The sequence below is a fragment of the Canis lupus genome, chromosome 20 (assembly GCF_003254725.2).
Source record: "Canis lupus dingo isolate Sandy chromosome 20, ASM325472v2, whole genome shotgun sequence".
NCBI lineage: Eukaryota > Metazoa > Chordata > Mammalia > Carnivora > Canidae > Canis > Canis lupus.
The window spans coordinates 22,833,036-22,856,020 of NC_064262.1; the positions used below are offsets into that span (position 1 = coordinate 22,833,036).

The 22,985-nt window shown below is 42.1% G+C and overlaps 1 protein-coding gene across 1 annotated transcript; it reads right to left on the reverse strand.

The window, feature by feature from the left end:
• Window positions 1–990: 990 nt before the first annotated feature.
• ARL6IP5 (ADP ribosylation factor like GTPase 6 interacting protein 5) lies at window positions 991–22,904 on the reverse strand. The gene is made up of 3 exons (XM_025456538.3): window positions 22,305–22,904; window positions 5,250–5,467; window positions 991–2,626 (listed from the first exon to the last, which is right to left on the reverse strand). Exons 1-3 carry the CDS (start codon window positions 22,478–22,480, stop codon window positions 2,454–2,456), a joined length of 567 nt encoding a protein of 188 aa, XP_025312323.1. The 5' UTR covers window positions 22,481–22,904; the 3' UTR covers window positions 991–2,453.
• Window positions 22,905–22,985: the final 81 nt, after the last annotated feature.

Below are 22,985 nucleotides of genomic sequence, written 5' to 3' on the forward strand. Positions count from 1 at the left end.
TGACCACCAACCATTAGTAATTATGAGTATATTTTTTAATTTAAGTTGTCACTTTTTCCAAATAGATTGCACTCAGTCTACAGAATTCATGTAGGAAAATAGAAGGGGGGCGGCGCCTGGGTGGCTCAGCGGTTGAGCATCTGCCTTCTGCTCAGGGCATGATCCCGGGGTCCTGGGATGGAGTCCCACATCAGGCTCCCCACAGGGAGCCTGCTTCTCCCTCTGCCTATGTCTCTACCTCTCTCTGTGTGTCTCTCATGAATAAATAAAACCTTAAAAAAAAAAAAAAGAAAAGAAAAATAGAAGGGGCTCAATTATGTCAGGTTTAAAAAAGGGACCCATTGGAATTCAATTTTATTCTGGCTGGAAATTAATAAAGTATTAGAGTTTTATTAAACCGTATTGTAGTCCTCCCCCCATCCAGTTGGCATATGTTCAAGGACCCCAGTGGATGCCTGAAACCACATAGTACTGAACCCCCATACATAGTTTTTTTCCTGTACATGCCTACAACAAAGATTAATTTATAAATCTGGCACAGAGATTAACAACAAAAACTAACAAGTTAGAACAATAATAATATGATAAAAGTTGTGATAAAAGTTATGTGAATGTGGTCTCTCAAAATTATCTTATTGCATGTACTCCCCCTTCTTCTGTGATGATGTGAGATGAGAAAATGCCTCCTATAGAGATGAAGTGAGGGGAATGACGTAGGCATTGTGACATAGTATTTGTCTACTGTTGATCTCCTGACGATGTGTCAGAAGGATCATCTGCTTCTGGACCAAGGCTGACTGCAGGTAACCGAAACCATGGAAAGCAAAAGCACTGATGGGGGATGGGGGTAGGCAGAGACTACAGTATTTGAAACACAAGCTGAGTGGCTTTTGCCGTTTAGCATGTCCTCACGTCCTTATCGTTTACAGAGCTGTCACCAAGTATCCCAGATATTTAGCAACAGATGTGCATTAAACAAAGCCTCACAAATAAAAATCTTCGATAAATTTTATTCTCCATATTTGGGTAAGGGTACAAACTCTAGACCATGTCTATCAAGTCATGGCTATATCACTGTGCTAGAGATGGAGGCTGCAGGTTGGCTGAAAAATGAAAATGCAAGAAAAACCAGGAGCAGCATATGCTGTTGCTGCTTCTTTTAGGACACACACAGTCTCTTCAGTAAGTACTGCTCCAGTTGTCTTCATAATTCAGTGTTAGGGAAACCCAAATGTTTTCTGTTCAGCTATGAAATCACTCAATTGGCAAGCAAAACATTTTTGTATGATCTATTTCTAAATACATGAGAAATAAAAGGAAGAAAGTAACAGGATATATAAACTCATGCTATCTTGATTCTAATGCCTATCTATAAAAACATACGGTTGTAACAACTGCTATCTAAAAGTTTTATGAAGTGCAGAAGCCATTGATGACTCGCATTTTCATAAGTCTTTTTGCTTGGTCATCTGCAGGTGCCATTCAGGTTTCAAACAATCAGCCATTATTGTTCTTTTTGTGCCCCTAAGGAATCAATACAATGTACATTGATTTTCTTCTTTCTAAATGTTCCAGTTAAAAACTAAACAGTGAAAAACAATATAGGAAACATAATTATCTTGGACACCTTTCTGTCATAACAAAAAAAAATAAGCAATATAAACAGAACTCATATTTTATTTTTTTGTTGTTGCTTTTTTTTAAACAAGACCGTCAAGAATAATATAGGGCATGTAGCTATAACCTCCGTAAAGGATGATATTTAGGTTGCAACAAATACCTGCTAGTGAAAAGGCATTACTAGCATTTCAAAATTTTACCAAAATTTGACAAAATATTCTTCTCAACAGCTATCTTTATACTTGTAAACAAAATAAAAACCGGTTTATCCAGTTTCCACTGCATGTCCAACAGGCAGCAAAGTGAGACAGATCGTCTTCGATTTTGAAAGAATAATAATAAAAACTGAAATAGTTTAGACCGCACATATTAGGGTCCCAGGAAATATTTTTGGAGGATGCTGGGGGCTTGGGGGGATTAAAACAGGCTAATGCATGACATCTACTTTAACAGGTTTTTTTTTTCATTTACTCATATTGCCTTGATACTTTACAATTAGTTTTTTCCTACAAGTTAACAGTACTGTTGCTGTACAATGCAAAATTCTTTCTCATTTATTTCTCTAAAGAAATAAGTGTGATCCACTTCTTATCAGTTTGCATAAACACACTTGAAACTTCAGGCATAAGAGGAGGGTAGTTTCTTGCAGTTTCTGAGGGCTTCTCTCTGGAACATCGGAGATGTTAACAGTTGGACCTACACATGCATGCTGCCATAGATAGGTGGATGGTACAGGCACCTCCTATTTCAAGAACACATATGGGAAGTAGGTCTGGATAAGGGCAGACTGCAACCTGATGTCTGCTGCAGTCCTCTCAGCAGGTCAGCTGTATTTATTCCTTCACTTTGCTGATATAGTCAGCGAATTTGCTGACAGTTTCTTCCTGCTGTTCTAGGGCATCTAGGACAATGCCCATCGGTGTCCTCTTCAAACCTATCCCCTCCATTTTATTCTCCAGTTTGTTCTTGAGATTCCGAAGTCTCAACGACGCGTGGATGAACATCACTGTGGGGAAGTGAAACGTGGTTAGTGTGAAAGTAACAGTTCTTTTCCACAGCAACCTAAACGCTCCTGTCTTCACACTTTGGGGAAACCTCGCCTCAGTTAGCTATAGACTAATCTGGTTCTCTAATTGATCCAAGTTCTCAAATGGATCCTTGGACTTGATCCAAAGCTCTTCGTTAAGTCATATATTATGTTTTCTTTGTGTGTGAAGGAAAACCTATATAGCAGGAAGGACCTTAATCTGGCAACCACATTCTCTCTCTCTCAGGTTGATGTTGTTACCTTTTGGCTGCTACTTAAATGCCTTGGAATCCAAAGTGAATCAACAGGATTCCAATTTACATAAAAAACGACTCACAGCGTTTTCCAGAAAGGAACTCACAATCATTTCATGGATTATCTGCATTTGCTTCTCAGCAGGAAGCACACGGGTGAAGTCCACCTAGGACATGCCTCCAAAGTGCTGGATATAGGTGTATAGATAAAAACTAAAGGTTTTATAGCTCTCAGGTACTCTAAGGTTCCTTCAAATTTGCTTCATCATTTAGAATTACGTTTGCTTATTAAGAAACATTCCCTGGTCCCTCTCCTGGACCTCCTGAACCAAAACCATAAAGAGATGGGCCTGGGGATTTGTATTTTAAACAGGCACAGCAAGAGATCTACATCAGTGATTTTCAAACTCCTATGCACATACATATAAGTCACCTAGAGGGGTTGTTAAAAAGAATTTCAGGTCTCCATCATCCAAAATTCAGACCAGTAAAACTGTGGTAGGGCTCTACAATGTAAAAAGCCAATATTCACTCTAGATGATTCTCATTTATGTGATCTTAGATGATCATTTTGAGAAACACTGATGTGCATTGTATCTGGAGGCTCCCAACCCAGACGGCCATTGGGAACATTTGAGGCACTTTCTAAAAATACAGGTTTTGGCAGCCCCACTGTCAACTCACAGAATCAAGATCTCTAAGGGTTATTAGGGCTGGGCAATCCATATATATATATTTTTTAAGTGTCATGTATGATTCTGATAATCATCAAGGTCTAGGAGTTACTAATCCTATTTTCCTTATTTTATAGATGAGTGAACTGCAGCCCATACAGGATATCTGGTCCAAATCACATGGCTGGTTTTCAGCAGGTGTAGAAATAGAAATCTGGGTACTTGACTCTCTACCTATGATATATTTCATTAGACTGGCCTGTCTCAGGCCCTGATGTGAAAAGGTATTGAAGTTAACAAGCTGTGTGTCAAAGCAGGATCTTTGAAATACTAAGCCTCTAGCACATAGGAAAACTTAAGGAATATTTCAAAAAGTCTGAATTTGCTGAATCAAGTATTTTGTCCAATTAAGGATGCCTGGCTGGCTCAGCCAGAAGGGCAGCGACTCTTGATCTTGCGGTCATTAATTCAAGCTCCACATTGGATATAGAGATTATTTAAACAAATAAATAAATATTTGGGATGCCTGGGTGGCTCAGCTTTGAGCGTCTGCCTTTGGCTCAGGGCGTGATCCCGGATTCCTGGGATCGAGTCCCTCATCAGGCTCCTTGCATGGAGCCTGCTTCTCCTCCCTCTGCCTGTGTCTCTGCCTCTTTTTCTGTGTCTCTCGTGAATAAATAAAATCTATAAATAAATAAATAAATAATTAAATAAATATTTAAAAACAAAAATATTTTGCTCAATAAGGTGTGGGATTCATCCATAAATATTCTGGGCATAATCTAACATAACCCCAAACAAACAACTGATTTTATTTAATGAAATAAATGTGCATATGAATTGCTATTAAAAGCTACAAAGGGGCAGCCCCAGTAGCCCAGCAGTTTAGCACCACCTTCAGCCCAGGGCATGATCCTGGAGACCACCACGTCAGGCTTCCTGCATGGAGCCTGCTTCTCCCTCTGCCTCTCTCTCTCTCTCTCTCTCTCTCTTCCTGTCATGAATAAATAAATAAATAAAATCTTTTAAAAAAAAGTTAAAAAGGATCTTCCCATCACTTAATAGAGTAGAACTTTAATTGGATTTCTGCTGATGAGATTGGAATTCTATCTATTCTCTATCTCAGGTTTCAAGTGTTTGCACAATAACTGATGCATGTACAATTTAGAAGCTACCTAGTTCTTTCCACCAAAATCTGAATACTTGGTAGCTACACTGTGGGCCAATTATTCTTAGGGAACTTTGATACTAAACATGATCTACTGAGTAAGCAGAGAGTAAATAGTTTACTTCTAAATGAAACACATTCATTCTTGTGTCACGACAGTATGAATAGCACTTTAAGACTGAGAGACTAGAATATTAGACAAATCTGGAGACTGACATAGGCTGTACAAATTTCTTGCCATGGGACTTGGGATGTGTATTTCTTTGTGCATTGTTCTGTCCCCAGAAGAGTGTCGGTCACAGAGCAGGCACTCAATATTTATCTGTGGAATTAGTGAGCCATCACACCTTGATCTGCTGTCGCAGAAAATTCTGATAATTTTGCAGACATGCTGACACACATAAAGAACAGGTTAGGTAATTTTCAATGAACAATCGTTCCTATTTGGTGGGTGGAGGGATTGGGGTTTTTTATGGCATAAGAAAAGAAGACTGAGGTTCACTTACGCAACAAAGGAAAAGTGATGCCAAACACAAAGACCATGACTCCCCCAAACATGGATATGAGGAAGTAGCTAGCCAACATGACCACCATGACAAATGTTGTGGGATACTGCTTCTTCATCCGCCGGAGAATGTCTTTGTTGTGGGCTGCCCACACAAACCCCGTGAACACGAGCACCACAACAATGCCTCCAAGGATCATGTTGAAGGGGCTCAGGAACCTGGAATATGAAGAAAAGAGGGAGACTAGGTCAGAAGTGGTAGCAGCAGGAGGTGAAGATGAGGAAGGTGAGGAGTCAAATCATTAATCAGTAAGTTGAGTACTTACTCAGCATTTTACCTAAATTGTCTCATTTAATCCTTATAACGTGATGAAGTAGATACTCTTTATTCATTTCTCAAATGAAGAAACTGAGGCATGGAGGTGAGAAAATGGTGGAGCCAAGACTGACAGTTGGGAAGTCTGACATCCCCAAACCGGTCCATCTTATTAGAGACCCACAATTTTCAAAGACATCCCCCGCCCAATCCATACGTGGCTTTTATTGCATTTTAAAACATACCACAAATGAGCATCTTGCTGTTTCTGTAGCTTCGATCTTGTTTGTCACCTAGCTGAATGGTTCCTTTTCCAGAAACACAGGTACCATCCACCACTTTTTTTTTATATCTTTGTTTTCAACTGCTGTGGTTGCTGAACCAGAGCAGCTGAATTTGATACATGTTCAATGTCGTTTCCTTCAAGAATTAACTTATTCTCCTGGGCTTGAGATGCCAAATAAGCAAGGCCTGGCCTCCTCTGAACCCTGCGAATGTATTTTTCACCCACGAAATTTTGGATTTCAACAAGAGCGCCATTCTCCTGCATAACAACGTTGCTGGGGAAGAGAGCATATGCAGAACTCGGCTTGTCATGGAAGCCCAGTGTAATGCCCTTGGTCACGTTCTGTACATGACTCCAGATAGTATGAGCAGTGGCCTGTCTCCGTCTCTTTCCCCCAGTTTGTTAGCCCCGAGCTGCTGCTTTCTCCTCCAAGGAGAGTGAGTTCCATGCTAATGTGACTGAAGTCTCCCCCGAGGATCTTGTGGGGCCTTTCACAATACCTGTGTGTCCCTGCAGAGTGATGCTGACATTTGCTGGAAATCAATAGTCCGACTGCTGAGAATGGTCTTCATTCTCACCGTAAATGCAGCAAAGAGCTAAGAGGCTTTTAAAATTTAAGAGAGACCACCTCTTTTGGAGGGATTGTTTCATTACATCCTGGGCTCTAGTACACACCCAGGACAGTGCTCACGTATTTTCCAAGCTCTTCAGGTTTATTTAAATTCTCATAGGAGCTGCCATGACAGATGTACATGATGGCCTCCAAGGGTCAGGTCCAGTCTACTATCACATTTGTGTTTGGCTCGCACACTGTTTAAAAAAAACTTTTATTTGAACCCTGACGTGTTTTTTTTTTTTTAATTTTTTTTTAAATTTTTATTTATTTATTTATGATCGTCACAGAGAGAGAGAGAGAGGCAGAGACATAGGCAGAGGGAGAAGCAGGCTCCATGCACCGGGAGCCCGACGTGGGACTCGATCCTGGGTCTCCAGGATCGCGCCCTGGGCCAAAGGCAGGCGCCAAACCACTGCGCCACCCAGGGATCCCCCTGACGTGTTTTTAAAAAAATCCACACAACTTGGGATTTCTAGCTTTTCCTGTAAATGAGAAAAATCTAAGAGTAGACCCACTTTACCACATGTCAACAACTGGCTGGAGCACCTTCTCTTTCAGATAGAACAAATATTCTCCAATTAGCCCCCATCCCTACCACCATCTACTGCATTTCTGACACAGAGGCCCTCAGTGAGCCACCATTCATCACTGCTTCTCTAATAGCTGCCCTGCATTGTTCTCTTACATCACCCGTCTGGCCCATGGAGGTATTTGAGTTTATGACTCCAGGCACAGAAAATCCATTCTAATTCTTTAAAAGGGCCGAGAGTGTCATTAGGAGATGGGTTATCAACTGAGATCTCCAAGCACAGAGCCTATGACTTCATTGTTACATGAGCCAAAGTTTACACTACTGTAGATACTAAAGAGGAAAGTTAGACCCAGTGTTTCATTAGTGAGAATAACTGGGTGTGGTAGCCCCCACTGCCACCCCAACCAACTATGCACACAGAACCCTTAATATGACATTTGTACATGAGTTACTAACTTTTTAACCCTCACAACAGGCTTAATGAGTATTTACTCAGGAAGGACAATGAGGGTCAGTGTGTTTTTATCACGCTCTGAATATCAATGTGACCGATTTAGAAAGGGGGGTGGGGACGGGAATGGGAGGTGATGCCAAGAACTTACTTTTTCTGAAATAGAACAGATGAAGGATTCAGACTTAGAGTAGAATTCATATTTGGGGGATCCCTGGGTGGCACAGCGGTTTGGTGCCTGCCTTTGGCCCAGGGCATGATCCTGGAGACCCTGGATCGAATCCCACATCGGGCTCCCTGCATGGAGCCTGCTTCTCCCTCTGCCTATGTCTCTGCCTCTCTCTCTCTCTGTGACTATCATGAATAAATAAATAAAATCTTTAAAAAAAAAAAAAGAATTCATATTTGGGATAACTAAGATTCTTTTTTAAATAATCCTTTTACATTGTAGCTCTGATTCTGCCTTCTGAAACACAAAAGCTATCTGAAATAGTTTCAAATAAGACTAAGAAGTATTGCATACCTTAATGGGCAAATCAGGGACATAATCAATGTGAAACTACTTTGGAAAAATTAAACATTTCTATTAAAATGCATGGAATTAAACAGTGGCAAAAGCAGTGCAGTGCTTAGTACTACGTAACTTAAAGTTAAGCCCTATAATAGTAAGTTGCTTATTTCATTCAAAACTCTTGCAAATATTCATCCCCTTCTAGGCAATAAATCTCTTCCTCAGAATAAAATCTAAGGAAATAAATACAAAATGCAAAGATTGGGTTGTAACAATATTCACGAGTGGTATTTATGATTAAAATATTTTAGAAATAACGTATATGGCCACCAATTTACTAGAGGTGGTGCAGCAATTTTAAAATAATAATATGGGAAGACATTAGTAATCTACTGAGTGGGTAAAAGAAATCATAATACATTCTCTCTGTTAGATTTATATATGTTACGTAGCTTAGAAGTCAAGATTTTTACAATTAGTATGTTATTTTGTAATCAGAAATAAAATGAACATCTAAGAAAAGAAAATATAAAAGTAACTGGTTCCTAGTCTACGACCCAGGCTTGGCACAGGCCAGCTACAACAGCCCACCTTTATTTCCGTCATCTCTCCAATAACATTAACGCGATTGCAATTCATATGCCACAGCGAAGCTGTTCTTTCTTCCACACAAACCTTGGTTCCCTACTGATTCTCCAGATCCTCTTGTGGCCAGGTGCACCACCCCACTCCCCCAAGCTTTCCCAGCATCCAGCAGTTGAACTATTCTGTGTGTCCTTCATCAGTTCTTTATCATCTGGGTCCAGAGTCACTCTGTACTTTTTCTGTTTTAAAATTTGATCTGGGGCAGCCCCGGTAGCTCAGCAGTTTAGCAATGCCTTCAGTCCAGGGCGTGATCCTGGAGACCCAGGATCGAGTCCCACATCAGGTTCCCTGAGTGGAGTCTGCTTCTCCCTCTGCCTGCATCTCTCTCTGTGTGTCTCAAGGAATAAATTCTATAATAAATAAATAAATAAATAAATAAATAAATAAATAAATAAATAAAAAATTTGATCTGGGTTATGCCGTCCTTCTGCCCAGATCTGGGAAAGACAATTATAGGCCTGGAGAATGGAAGAACTGGATAGGGCAAAAACAAAATCTTTTTTAGCAGGTGGTAAGGAAACTGGGTGGAGAGGCCCAGAAACTGTCACTGATTAATAAATCTCATTCCTAGCACCCAGAAAATCCCGAAAGAAATTATACTGAAAGACTAGAGTGTTTATGTTGGGTAGTAGTAGCATCATGGGTAGTTTATTCCCATTTGTTTATTAGTTTAACCCAAATATTTTTGAGCTGTCAAGAAAAGCAAAGATCAACATTAACTCAAAAAACTAGAGTGGAGGGTTCAAGGTTAACAAAACTGCTTTGCATAAAGCTGCAAATAAAAGACGGCTGGTTGGAAGCAAAGTAGCAAAGGTACCCTACTCAGTTCTTTGTAGAATACCTATTAAAATAATTTATGAGGTGAAGCATATAATAAAAGTATGCCAAGCTTTGTCTATTTTCCTTGGGACAAGCAAAGTAGGCATCTATGTTGAATGTCTAAATAAAGCCCAGGACAAAGAACAACAAAAAATCCAGGCCTGACTCAAGCAATTCCAAATTTGCTTTTCACCTGTTCCTGTTGCTCATGGTCAAGAGCAAAATGAACAGAGCACAGGGCCCTATAGAACTGGTTTTAGCTTACAACACACCCAGCCACAATCTATAATTAGAAAGTAACCAAGTTTCCAAGCTGGAAAAAATGAGCAAAGTTACTCAGAGCAGAAACGGTCTTTCTTCCTTTATTCTTCTTAAGTGACATTCCATTCTAACAAAAGAGTAAAATCTGTACCACTCCAATGCCTTGGCACCTACTTGCACTTGGAGGAAAATAAAACACATACACCACCCTCTAGAGTTTCATTTTCCAGGGAGTGCAGGGACTTGGGAGGCAGTTCTCATCTGAGAGGGAGGGAAGCTTTTTAAAAGTCAACAGCTGGGCTCTCTTGTCACTCCAGTCTCAAGAGAGCCCAGGAAACCTTAGGTAAAAACTCCCACAAATATGTGGCCCCAGCTTCCAAGGAGACGATTGCCACTGGGCTCTGGGGGGTAGAGTTTCATTTACTGGTATACTCCCCCCGCACCCCCCCCCCCCCCATGAGGAAGTGTATAAGGAAGGGAGGCAGGAAGATAAAGGGAAGGGAGGAGGACAGAGAGGGGAGAGAGGACAGAGGGAAAAAATGTGGCTTTCCATCCTTGATGGAAACAGGACCTAGTTTAACAAGCCAAAAGCATTCAATGTTTTTCTCTTGTGAGATAAAAATATATACCTACATACATATACATCCTATTCCATAAGAAAGTAACTGAGTAAATAAATAAATCACTGCAATGGTTAAAAATTCTACTGGAAATATTGATGGTTGGAAAAAGGTTTACAATCCCATCACAGAATCCTGTAGCAGAGCATTCAAAGATTCAGTCCCATTACACAGATGAATAAACTGACAGCCTGGAGAAGTGAGGAGACATATTCAAAGGGGGTCTAGGGGAGAGAAAAGGGTACCAGCTGATGCAACCGTGACAGCAATTCATAATGTAACCCCTTGTGTATTGTTAAGCAGCTTCAGGAATCTGCCTCCCCCTCCCCCACACCCACCCATTCTCAGTATCCTTCCAGTTGGGATCAGCAGCGAAGGGGCATTCTGGGAAATCCCTCAGCATTCCCGTTTCTCTCTGAAGGAAGGTGGCCATCAGCAGGTGTGGACACATGTCCTGAATGCGCCAACATGATTCAGCTAGCTAGAGCTAGTTTCAGCACAAGTTCTTGAAGAGTGAACAAACAAACAAACTCGGCTGAAAATGGAATTTTAGGGCTAAGATAGATCTTTAAAAACACATCTCACTCTACATATAAGCAAGCTAGGGAACAGACTGGTTAGTAAATATGTCCCAAACCCAACTTTAGAGTCGGTGCTAAGTTTACCAAAACAGAGATGGTCAGATCAAGACGGGTGCACAGTTGGTAACTCTGGGCTCACTGCAAAGGCATCAAGAACCAGAAAGGGAGCAAAATACTTCTGGAGCAGTAGAAGCCGCTCTGCCCCGAGTCCCAACTTTCTAACCCAAAAAGCTATTTTTGTAGTTTGGTTCCTGAGGAAGCCTGACTCACCAAAAAAGCAGGGGGGGTGGGGGGAACAATTTACTCACAGTGGATTTCTCTAAATTGGTGATGTTTTTCTGTGGTCCTTAAACAGCCAGAGGGGTCATTGCAAATATGAATCCACCCATTCATTTTCTTGCTTCTCCTTGGTCTTAGAATAAAAACACAATTTGTTACACATGTTCCAAGGCCCCACAGGGTCTGGCCCCTCCCTGTCGGTATAGCCAGGGCCACTGCATCCAGTTGTGTAATTTGTACCTGGCACAAGGAAGCCTGGCTAGGGTAGTAAATGGGGAGGCTACAATCCAGGCCACTTTTGACTCACCAAACAATTTGGCTTAGGCTGCATCTGCTAGCAGTAAGGGGTGCTTTCAGCAATCAGTCTGAGGGAGCCTGAGGGCTAGCAGCAGCCCTGCCTGCGGTCTTCTCATACACCTGCTCCAGCCCCTGGGGTTTTGATTTACCTCTAGACCTCACCCTGTCTCTGGCCTCCACAGGCCTGTGCACAAGCCATTCTCTGCCTGATTCACTCCTACTTCCTTCAAAACACAGCCTAATCAGCTCATCCCTGTCTCTCTGACGACGTCATAGCACCATATGCCTCTCCTTCCTAGCCTCATCACAGTGGTGCTTATACATTTACTGGAATGAGGATTGGATGCACGTCTGTTTCCCACTGGTGACTGAGTTCTATGAGGGCAGGGACTGTAACATTTTCTCCACAGCACCTAGTGCAGAGCCTGGCACACAGTAGATATTCAATACGTGTATGCTGAAAGAAAGAAAAAAGGTAGGTAAGGATCTAGCACATTTTCATGTTATTTAAAGGAAGCTCAGCAACTTTCCATGGCCACGAAAGGAGGGACAGGAGATTTATTTTGGACAAATCACTATTATTCTCATTGTACACTAAATATTACTGGAGAAATAGTCCCTGAATTCGTACCTTCACAGAGTTACGATGAAACGAACAGAGGAAAAAGAAAAGTAGGAAATATCATATGAATATCCATGCAGATGTGAGGTATAATGACGGTGACATTGTCAGATGGAATGAAAAGGCCCTTTAACTTGCTGGCAGGAGGATCTCTGTAAGTCTTGCTGCTAGTGTGTGCTGGGGATCAGGAGGGGGAGGAGGGTAGCACAGAAGGAGACTCATAATCCTGCAGACCTGTCTATTTAGGCCCCTCTTGCTCATTGATTCCTCAGATAGCCCCAGCAGCCTTCCATGGTTATACTGGTTTCCCAACATGGCTTCCATCCTGGCAGGTAATATTTCTGACTGGAAAGTATAAATGTAAATGTACAAAGCAACTTTGAGTCAACACGATTAAGGTAACCTTGGCCTAATAATCACCAGGTAAAGGAGACTTTGGAGCAGTTGAGGTGGGATGGGAGCCTGCCTCTTTTGTCATGAAAAGGGCATACTAACCTAACATTGAGATGTTCTTAACCATTTGAGTGAAGGAGACCCAGTATTTACTGCATTCTTGTTGGTACTGTATATCTGCTGCATCCTGTGAACTTGGCACCATGAAACTAAACACTCAAATGATCCACTGTCTTGGCAGCAGTTGGCATGTTTAAAATATTCACAATAAGACATACCTTATGAACCTCCAGTTTTCTTTTGTGTTTATTAAGCAAATTGCTTATTTTATTCTTTTTTTTTTTAAGATTTTATTCATTTATTCATGAGAGACACAGAGAGAGAGAGAGAGAGAGAGAGAGAGAGAGAAGCAGAGACACAGGCAGAGGGAGAAGCAGGCTCCATGCAGAGAGCCTGACAGGGACTCGATCCTGGGTCTCCAGTATCAGGCCCTGGGCTGAAGGCGGCGCTAAACCACTGAGCCACCTGGGCTGCCTACTTATTTTATTCTTAATAAACAGTGAGTCGGGCCTGGTTTAGAAGCCATATATCTTAGACTTCCCACAGCGACGGAGCTTCAAGTAACAGTGTACAAGGATCTGACTGGTTTGCAATTATTCCTTTTTAAACTTTATATAAAGCAAATTTCGAATACGATGTTAGAGAGAATAGTATAATGAACCCTCGTGTATACTTATCATTGCTTTCAACAATTAGGAACTGATGGTTACTCTCACAAATAATGTTTTGAAACTGAGGTGGAAAGATCTTTCTTTACAAACTGTTCTTTCTGAATCCTTCCAGTAGAGTAAATTCCATTGTTTTCACATGGCAAGTTCTTACAGCACTGAGAAGGCTGGGGATGGGCAGATGCAAATGGGCCTGGTGATACATAATCTTCCTTTTTACAAGGAGGCTCCTGCCTATTTACCTCCCACGAACACCCAGTTCCTGCATTCCTTCTGTTTCTGAGACAGGGAGAAGCCACAGTGATGGCATACTGAAGCAGATTAATAGAAGCAGGAACCAAAGCCTCGGTTTTCTATTTGAGCTGGACTTTCTGCCTTCTGAGTGGAGTCTTCATTACTGACTGGCTCAATGGAAGGGCAGGCTGGGAAATCCTTCCTGTCTCTGGTAAATCCTGGCAGAATGAGAGGCAGGCTGCAGCTTCTGTCTCAGATTACAGGCATGAAAGTGTTCTCTGAAACAAGAAGCCAAGCCCTTTGGGTATGTATTCTGAAGCTGAGTGATAAAGGATAGAATTCAATTGTCCAGAAGGAAAAGAATAAGAAATTTCCAATAGTGCTTCACAATTTGGTATTAAGGTCAAGTTCATCTTTTTAGAATTGGATTTCTTATGCAGAGCTCTCAACCCCTACTAAGTAGATTGAGAGCTTTGCCTTCTAAGAAAGGGCCCAGGAATCCAAAATATGCTCACCTGCACACTTATCCAGAATCATTATAAATCCTAATGTAGGAAAAGGAGACAGAAATTACCATCCCCAGGCTGATGGTGGCAGGAAATATTTTAAATATGTGGGGAGAAGTCAAGAATAAGGTTGCATAAATGATGTCCAAGGATTTAATGGAAGGCAACCCTTATTAGATAAAGAATTTTGAGATTACATTTTTATTGAGCTGTCAACACCTTCTTAAAGTTCTTACCTCAGAAGAAGCACATGACCCATCAGGGAAAGATATATGCCAGGATTGCACATGCCCTGCCTCAAGTGCAGATAGAGGTATAGGAGGACAGGAAGGGATTAATTCTGGGAGGACTGGGAAGGCAGGGTGAGGTTGTATTCCTGTTTGTACCCTCAGTGCCTACACAGTGTCTGGCACACAGCAGGAACTCAGTAAATACTGCTTCAGCTGAGTCAAAGATGTCTGAGCTGCAGGGGAGAATGGGAAGGAAATGAGGATTTATCCTTTCCCCTGTCCACATACTCAATGCCTCTCCCATTTTCAACACCTGAGTTTTAAAATTTGGAATCATAATGTACAGGGAAAAGAAGGTAAGTCAGTTTGTAAAGAATGTGTTTATGTAGATGTCTATCTCTGTACACTTGGTATAAAAATTATTATGTCCAAAAAAAAAATTATTATGTCTATAGTTTCATCTTGCTGCCCCTCTAGACGCTAAACATGATGAATGTAGGAATCACAGTGTCTTTTTTTTTTTTTTTTTTTTTATGATAGTCACACACAGAGAGAAGGCAGAGACATAGGCAGAGGAGAAGCAGGCTCCATGCACTGGGAGCCCAATGTGGGATTCGATCCCGGGTCTCCAGGATCGGGCCCTGTGCCAAAGGCAGGTGCTAAACCGCTGCGCCACCCAGGGATCCCAAGAATCACAGTGTCTTATTCTCTACTCTATCTCCTAGCATGGTACCTGAGAATTGGTAAATGCTTCATAATCTTTGTGGAGTGAATGAAGCAAGAAAAAGAAGAGTAATATTGTAGCAGTGGTGTGGAAGCTGGTTGATCTTAAAAACCTTTCCACTAGGTTTTGGCATAAAAGAACTGCAATTAATTTCATCTGCAAATGTTTCAATACATTCCGATCCAGAGCATCCCAGGGCTCTCTTATCCTTTTCTTCCTCTCTTATCCTTTTCTTCCAACTAGAAACTTGGGTTTTTCATCTTTGCAGCATTAAAAGGTAAAAACAATTTTTGTTTTTATTGACTATTTTTCAATATTAGACACTGGCAGCCACAGGCCTCAGACATATTATGGGACCACACTCATTTTGAAAAGGCTAAAGTAATGCTCTTTTCAAACAGAAGTACCAGCCTTCCAAAACCCCTTGTCATTTCAAGCAACTAGAAGCATAAAGTGGCAGCTGGAGTTTCCATCCTCTGGTAACGCCTCCACAGGCCACATGGTGGAGAGACACTTTAAGAATACATGGGCTCATTCAGCAGCTATAGTATGCTGGCTTAAAGGGGAGGCTGGACCATACACATATGAAAATAAATGAGCCTTTTAGTGAGAGATGCACTGGACACATTTATATGTTTGCAAATTCTGCATGTGGCTGGTGCTTTTTGATGCCATGCCAGAAAACGAGAATCCTGATGGCAGGGAGGAATTTGTGAGAACAAGAAAGGCAAATAATACAAATGTGTGAGACTCGGCAATTGAGCTGAATTTGGTTAATTAGGAGCTTCAAAATATTTGCAATATGACTTAACAGAAAAGGTATTTTAGTGCACATTAATAAAAGAGGCTACTATTTATTAGCAGTTTTTGGTCCTTATTAGGTTTTGACAATTGTGAAACTGAGAGTTTGATGGGATCAGTGCTTCTCAATTTCAACTTGGGAGTATATATCAGAATCACTTGGGAAGTTAAGATCCTGGACTCATCCAAGAAGTATATATTTAGAATTGCTGAAGCTGACACCTGGGCATATGAATACATTTATTTAAATTTTCTCAGTGTTTCTTTTGAACCAGACCAGACTAGCGTTTCTTAAATTTTAATGTGCCTATGAATCATCTGGGAGTCTTGTCAGAAAGCGGACTCTGATTCAGTAGGTCTGGATGGGGGCCTGGAATTCTGCATTTCCAACAAGCTCTCAGGGTGAAAGATGCTGCTGCTCCATGGCCCACACTTTAGATTTCTCCAGCTCAAATCTTTTGGCATTCTATTAAGCACAGAAATTCCTGTCTACAACCAGAATGTATCACATGCTGAGCACTTAAACTCCAAGTGCTATTAGGTGTTGCCTCTGCTTCTCACTTTGAAAATAGAGGCAGGAACTTCTATTGCTGTGCATGATATAAAAAGAATACCTAGAGGTGCTTGGCTGGCTCAGTCAGTGGAGAGTGTGACTCTTGATCTTGGGGTTGTGAGTTCAAGCCCCATGTTGAGGGTACAGATTACTTAAAGAAAAAAAAAAAAAAAAAGAATATCTAGTGCCAAGATGTACTGTGTCAAGGATGGAGGAGGTAAGTCATCTATTCTTCAATTGTAGACATTTTTCTTGATTTAAAATATGCAAAACACTTTCAGCAAAACATACACTTCCCAACTTGTTATTCGTGCTATCCCTTTTAATTCACTCAATCTCTTCTGAAGTGATGCCTGAATCTCAAGAAGGAACTGAAGTCTTTAAGTGAAACACGAGTGTTTATAAGAAATACAAGTTGGAATTATGACAAAAGCATTAAAATATATCCATCATCTAATACTTTTAAGAGAATGCACAGCTGTCAGAATTCCAAATATACCTGTAACCTAGGATTTAACATAATAACAGCAGCTGCTGTTTAAATATTATTACTCCTTGGGCCTTAAGGCACTTTACATTAAGTGACATAACTCCGATTTTATGATAGTGGAACTCCAGAGTGAGTGAACTTTTGAGCAAAAACGAATAAAAGCAACTGCCAGAATGCTATCACACAACAGAAAATGAGTTTGTGGAATCAGTAGAGGCTTCCAGGCGACTAATAAAAGAATGATAGCATAATACATTTAATAAATCAAGGGTAGTGGATCCCTAGGTGGCGCAGCGGTTTGGCGCCTGCCTTTGGCCTAGGGCGCGATCCTGGAGACCCAGGATCGAATCCCACATCGGGCTCCCGGTGCATGGAGCCTGCTTCTCCCTCTGCCTGTGTCTCTGCCTCTCTCTCTCTCTCTCTCTGTGACTATCATAAATAAATAAAATTTAAAAAAAAATAAATAAAATAAATCAAGGGTAGTAATCAAAACGCTGTAAGCTTCAAATCTGCTCCATTCTTAAGTTTGAAAAGTCAGAAGCCAGGAGCTAAAAATCAAACTGTTTTTGCTAAGTAACTGCCAAGAACTCTGTTCTTGTAACTTGCTATAAACCAACGTGAATTTAGTAAAGGTGATCACTAAATTATCATGATTTTCTTGGAAACTAAGCTATGGTTCTCAACCAGGGGTTATTTTGATCCCTCAGGGACATATGGCAATGTCTGAAGGCATTTTTTGCATGGCCTGGGTACTACTGGCATTCAGAGGGTAGAGAGTGGGGATGTTGCTAAATATCCTACAATACAAAGGACAGCCCTGTACCACAAAGAATTATATGAGTCTGATTGTCCATAGTGCTGACATTGAGGAAGCTGGCAAGAGAGGATTTCATCAAAATTCTACAAGGACAATATGAATTAGCAAGGAGTTTAAATCATAACCTTTTCTATACTGAAATTTTATGCTGTAATAATCCAAATCAATGTGTAGCAAGGGCTATCAGCAATGACCCAGTTAGAATCACTTTAGGAGCATGCTATTGCTGTGTACTGGTGTGCTGCTATGTGCTTCAAAATAATTTGTTCTGTTAGGTAGGTTAAAAGTTGCCCCTGTGATTATGTTGAGGCCTTCTGTTCAATTATTTACTCTGCATTCACCAACTAAGCATCTGCTATATAGTAGGCCTCAGGGATACAGTGAATAAAAGTAATGATAACCACAACAAGAAAAAGAAAAAGCAATCACAAACAAAACCCACAGCCTCTAGCCTCAAGGAATTTATATAGCCCAGAGTGGAGACAAGTAAACAGACAATTTAAAAGCCTGTGAGGTAACTACCAGGAAAGATACAGGCACAGGTGTGTGGCCCAATTAACACAAGGGAATGAGGGACAAAGGGAAAATGTTTCCTCAAAGAGATGGTACCAAAGCTGAGTCTTGAAGGAGAAGCAAGAGTAAGTATGTTGGCAACTGGAGCTTGGGAGGATGGAGGTATTGGGATTAAAAATGCTGTCTATGTTTCTCGCACCAACAATGATAAAAGTAATAATAATAAGTAACATAAGTGGAGCCAAAACTAGGAGCTAGACACTATTCTAAGAACTTTGCCTATAGTAATTTGGGTAATCCTCACAGAAACCATATGAGGCAGGCACTATATTTAGTCTCATTTATAGATGAGGAGGCTGAGGCACAGGTGTAGCTGAAGTCCAAGGTCACACAGCTAATGACTGGCAGTTGGGATTTAAAATTTACTGAACTCTGAACCACTACTTTATACTATTTGAAGAGCCAGAAGATATGACTATTATCTTTAACAAGGGCTGTTAGCCAAGAGACTTACTCAGAATTAATCTAAGAGGCAGAGTAGACCTACTGAGTGGAAGTCACATGCCTAGTAATCCATGCTTTTAGGATAAAGACCAATTTTCTGACCATGGATTACAAAGCCCTGCCCATCAGGAGCTCACATACAGATTTCTCTCTACCTTAATCCCGCTTAATTTGCATCTTGGTAAAGGCAGCCCTTTCTGTTGTTTTTGGAGCTAGATGATATCTACTTGGTTTTCTCTCTTCCTTCCTGTGATCTAGAAGGGCAGGCCTCTCTCCATCCTGACCCAAGCCAGTTTTCAACATAGGAGAATTCCCAGTTGAAGCTAGAGTCCTCCAACAATGCCCTGGAGTACCCTCCTCACTACTAAGGGATGGAACCACTGAAGAACACACTTTGAACATGATCCGTTCTGCAGTAAACCCCCATGCCATGTTTTCACACACTCTCTACCAAGATATGGGAAACTATCAGATGCTGTGGAAGATCCAGATAAGCAGCCTCTAACATGCCTCTGACCCACCTAGACTGACATCACCTAGAGGAGAGTTCTCTTTAGAATGAGAAATGTTCCAGAGTCAACTAAGCTCTCTGACCCTGAAGATATTTAGTTTCTTCCAGCTTTCAGAGACTATAATTCTAAACTTCATGACTCATAAGAAGATAGCACATTGGGGCTCCTGGGTGGCTCAGTCAGTTAAGCATCTACCTTCGGCTTCAGGTGGTGATCCCAGGGTCCTGGGAGGGAGCCCTGGTGTTGGGCTCCCTGTTCAGAAGGGAAGGGAGCCTGCTTCTCTGTCTCCCTCTCCCCTTCCCCACCAACTTGTGTTCTTTTTCTCTCTCAAATAAATTAAAAAATCTTAAAAAAAAAAAAAAAAAAAAGAGGGCACATTAGTTCAGAATACATAACTGGGCCTGTGACTTTGAGCAAGTCCTTTATACTCTGAGCCTCAGGAATAATAACAGTAATAATAATATCATCTCATCTCACTGGGTCACATGAGATAATGCAGGTAAATTACTTAGCAAATACCTGGTACACAGAGCATTCAATACTCAATAACTGTTTGCTTTTATTATTACTAGATTATAAAGAAAGAAAAAAGTCGTTTGTAGAAAAATTACTATGTGTTTGTGGATGCAGAGAAAACAGTCAAAGGTCATACACCAAATTTTTCCTGGGGTATGAAGGAAATCTCATATTTTACACACATATAAGTTTCAAAACAATTTACTTCTGGCCTGTATCTTTTATAAGTTTTTTAAAAACAAGAATAATAAAAAAATAAGAATAATAAAAAACAAAGATGGCTATTTTTTACTTTTACCTTCAAAAATTTCACTCCCTATCAACATTTCTAATTTGAAAAGGAGACAGGGAAGGGACAACACTCCTAAACTGCCTGAGTTAGGAGTCTAAGGCCCCATAATGAGGGAGCTATATTTAGTTAGGGGGCTGGACCCTGACCTTCACAGTGAAAAATGGATTCCATCAAAGCAGCAAGACTGCCCAAGCCTATGCGTCTGGTCTGGGCAGTACATCTCTTTGAAAAGCAATTGTTTTTTCCAAACATTTGACTGGTCTGTGTCACACCTTGTCCGACATCTAAATTTTGAGGATTACTTAAAAAAAAAAAGCCTCATATCTAGATCACCAGATAAAAGTCTGACTTGCTTCTTTACCAAGAGGGAGAAAAGAAAAAGAAAGCAAACTAAGAGATGCAATCCCATAAACTATTATGTTTTAAAGATAATTCTTAGTGTCCTGGGAAAGGAGCGTCAAGCATAAGGTTAGAGGAAAGTTCTCAGGAGGCCGCTGCCTCAGACCTCAGGCCTGTCCTACCCCAACTAATTTTAACTTGGCTGCCACGCCAATTCAGTCAGCTCAGAGCCTGTGCCCTCCACACACCAAGTCATTCTCAGCGTTTGTGATTCCTTAAGCAACACAGGATGAGGATCGGTGCAACTGTCTACTGCAGCCCACAAATGAGCGTTCTCTTCTGCAGGGCAGCAACTACTCTGAACAACATCTAGAAATTGTGAACTCTCCCTTCTGTGCTGTGTTCTTGGTCCTATAGCTTCTCAACAATTGCCACATGCCGTTGGGCTAGAATTCCGGTCTGACTGATCTTGGTGTGTTTTGTGTCTGGCCCAGAGAAGTGACTCAATAGTAAGTAAGCCAAAGATCGGCAAACCAACCTAAGAAACCACCCGGCAGCCAGCCGGGGTGGCTCAGCGGTTTAGTGCCTGCCTTTGGCCCAGGGCGTGATCCTGGAGACCCAGGATCAGGTCTTACGTGGAGCCTGCTTCTTCCTCTGCCTGTGTCTCTGTCTGTCTCTGTGGGTGTCTCATAAATAAATAAATAAAATCTTAAAAAAAAAAAAAAAGTCTGAGTATCCAGACATTAAAAAAAGAAGAAGAAAGAAGAAAGAAAGAAACCACCCTTTTTGGCCTTTCCCACACCCTCCAAGTTTGGATATCTCTTTGCCCCAGGCCAGCGTGTACTTTCCCTCGGTAATGGCAAGCGAGTTCCCTTGTAAAGTGTGAGGTTGGCTTTTTCTTCAAAGATGCACAGAATCAGCAAGATCTAGAATATTGCCAACCTGTAAAAGCGGGAGAAGCATTTCTTAAAGGGTACACTACAAGAAGAGGTGGTTTCTAGTAAAGCAGGTGTCGTGTGCACCAGAAGCGGGTGGAATCTTATATGACACAGAACCCTTTTGATTTTAAGATCTGGTATTGAGAAGGCCTTTAATAACAGGCTGAGACCACGGGCTAGGAAGTGAAGGGGACAAAAGCGGCCACGCCTGACAACTCCTGGAGGAGAAAAGCAAGAGAAGGCGCGAGTCATCCTCAGAGTCAGGGCAGGAGGTGCGCCTCCAGGAAGCACCCACCCCCTTGCTCCCTGAGCTCCTCTTCCTCATACGCTGCAGCAGGCACCAGGCTTCTTAGGTGCCCTTTTAACACTAATACCCCCAAGAATGCAGATTTCGAATCCACACCCAGGTCACCCAAGTCTCCCAGGGCGGTGCCTGTTCCCGCCAGCCAGCTGGGGGATAGGGTTACACCACTTCTCTCTTATTTTTATTTTTTATTTATTTTTATTTATTTTTAGCATTTTTTATTTATATATTCACGAGAGACACACAGAGAGAGAGAGAGAGAGGGGCAGAGATTTAGGCAGAGGGAGAAGCAGGCTCCATGCAGGGAGCCCGACGTGGGACTCGATCCCGGGTCTCCAGGGTCGCACGCCCTGGGCCCAAGGCAGGTGCTACACCGCTGAGCCACCCGGGGATCCCGCTCTTATTTTTAAAAGACTGGGGCGCTGCAAATATCTACAACCATCAGGGCACAATTTAAAAATTTTTTAATTAATTAAAAATAAATTAATTAAAAAAAAAAATCTTTTGCATTGCTTGTCCGAAGCTGGCAAAATCGCCTCACCCCTGGGAGTCCCCACACGACTCCGCCCGAGGCACGGGGAGGTAGCAGAGACCTCCCCCCGCCCCGGACCCCCGCCCCCCACCCCGCAGCCCCCACCCTGCACCCCCCACCCTGCGCCCCGATTGCTACGGCCTCGCCCCGACAAGTTTCCACCGGCCTGACCGCTTGCACTTGCCAGGGCGGAGGCCGCTGGGGAGCGCTTGCAGAGGCCGGGGTGCCGTCCGCCCCGAGCCCCACGGCCTCGCCCCCGATGGGTGCCCCGGGAGGGGGGGTAACCCCACTTACCCCACAACGGAAATCATCATGGCAGCTACCACCAGGTAGTTGGTCTGATAATAGAGCAGGTTGCTCACGACGCGGTTGTTCCATTTGGAAATGTCCCTGAAGTCCGGCCGGGCAAAGCGGTCAGAGCCGGGGAAGAAATCTTCCCAGGCGCGGAGCGGGGCGAAATTCACGTCCATGTCTCTCGTCTCTGCGCTCGGCTTCTGCTTCTGACCCCCTCTGGAATCCGGCGGCGGCGGCGGCGGCAACCGATCAGCTGAGCTGGGTTAGAAGTGACAGCGGCTCGGGCTCCGTCGGCTCTGCGGTTGGTGAGCAGCTGAGCGAAGGAAATTGGGAGCGGGCGGGCGTTTTTTTCTTTTTCTTCTTCTTTCTCTCTCTCTCTCTTTCTCTCTCTTTTTTTTTCTTTTTCCTCTCCTTGACTTCTTGATTGGCTCTAAGAGGTTGGTTACAGGAAAAGTGTGGCCTCGCGACAGAGCAAGGGGCAAAGTGCAAAATTGAGATGAAAAGACAGAAAGAGACCAGCAGAAATCCCTAGTGTGAAGCGAGATGGCAATGCCTTCCCTGGCAGTCGGAATACACACAGCCTCCTTTAAAATACCCCCCTTTTGAGTGTCCAACCTAATGTGCTCCGGACTTAAAGGCCTTTTTTTTTTTTTTTTTTTTTTTTTTTTTGCAGCTGTTCAG

Coding starts and splice junctions, on each gene's coding strand:
- ARL6IP5 (XM_025456538.3), bottom strand. CDS start 22,480: ATGGACGTGAATTTCGCCCCGCTCCGCGCCTGGGAAGATTTCTTCCCC. Junction 5,468..22,304: donor ATGATGATTTCCGTTGTGGG/GTAAGTGGGGTT, acceptor TTCATATTCCAG/GTTCCTGAGCCCCTTCAACA. Junction 2,627..5,249: donor CATCACTTTTCCTTTGTTGC/GTAAGTGAACCT, acceptor ACTTCCCCACAG/TGATGTTCATCCACGCGTCG.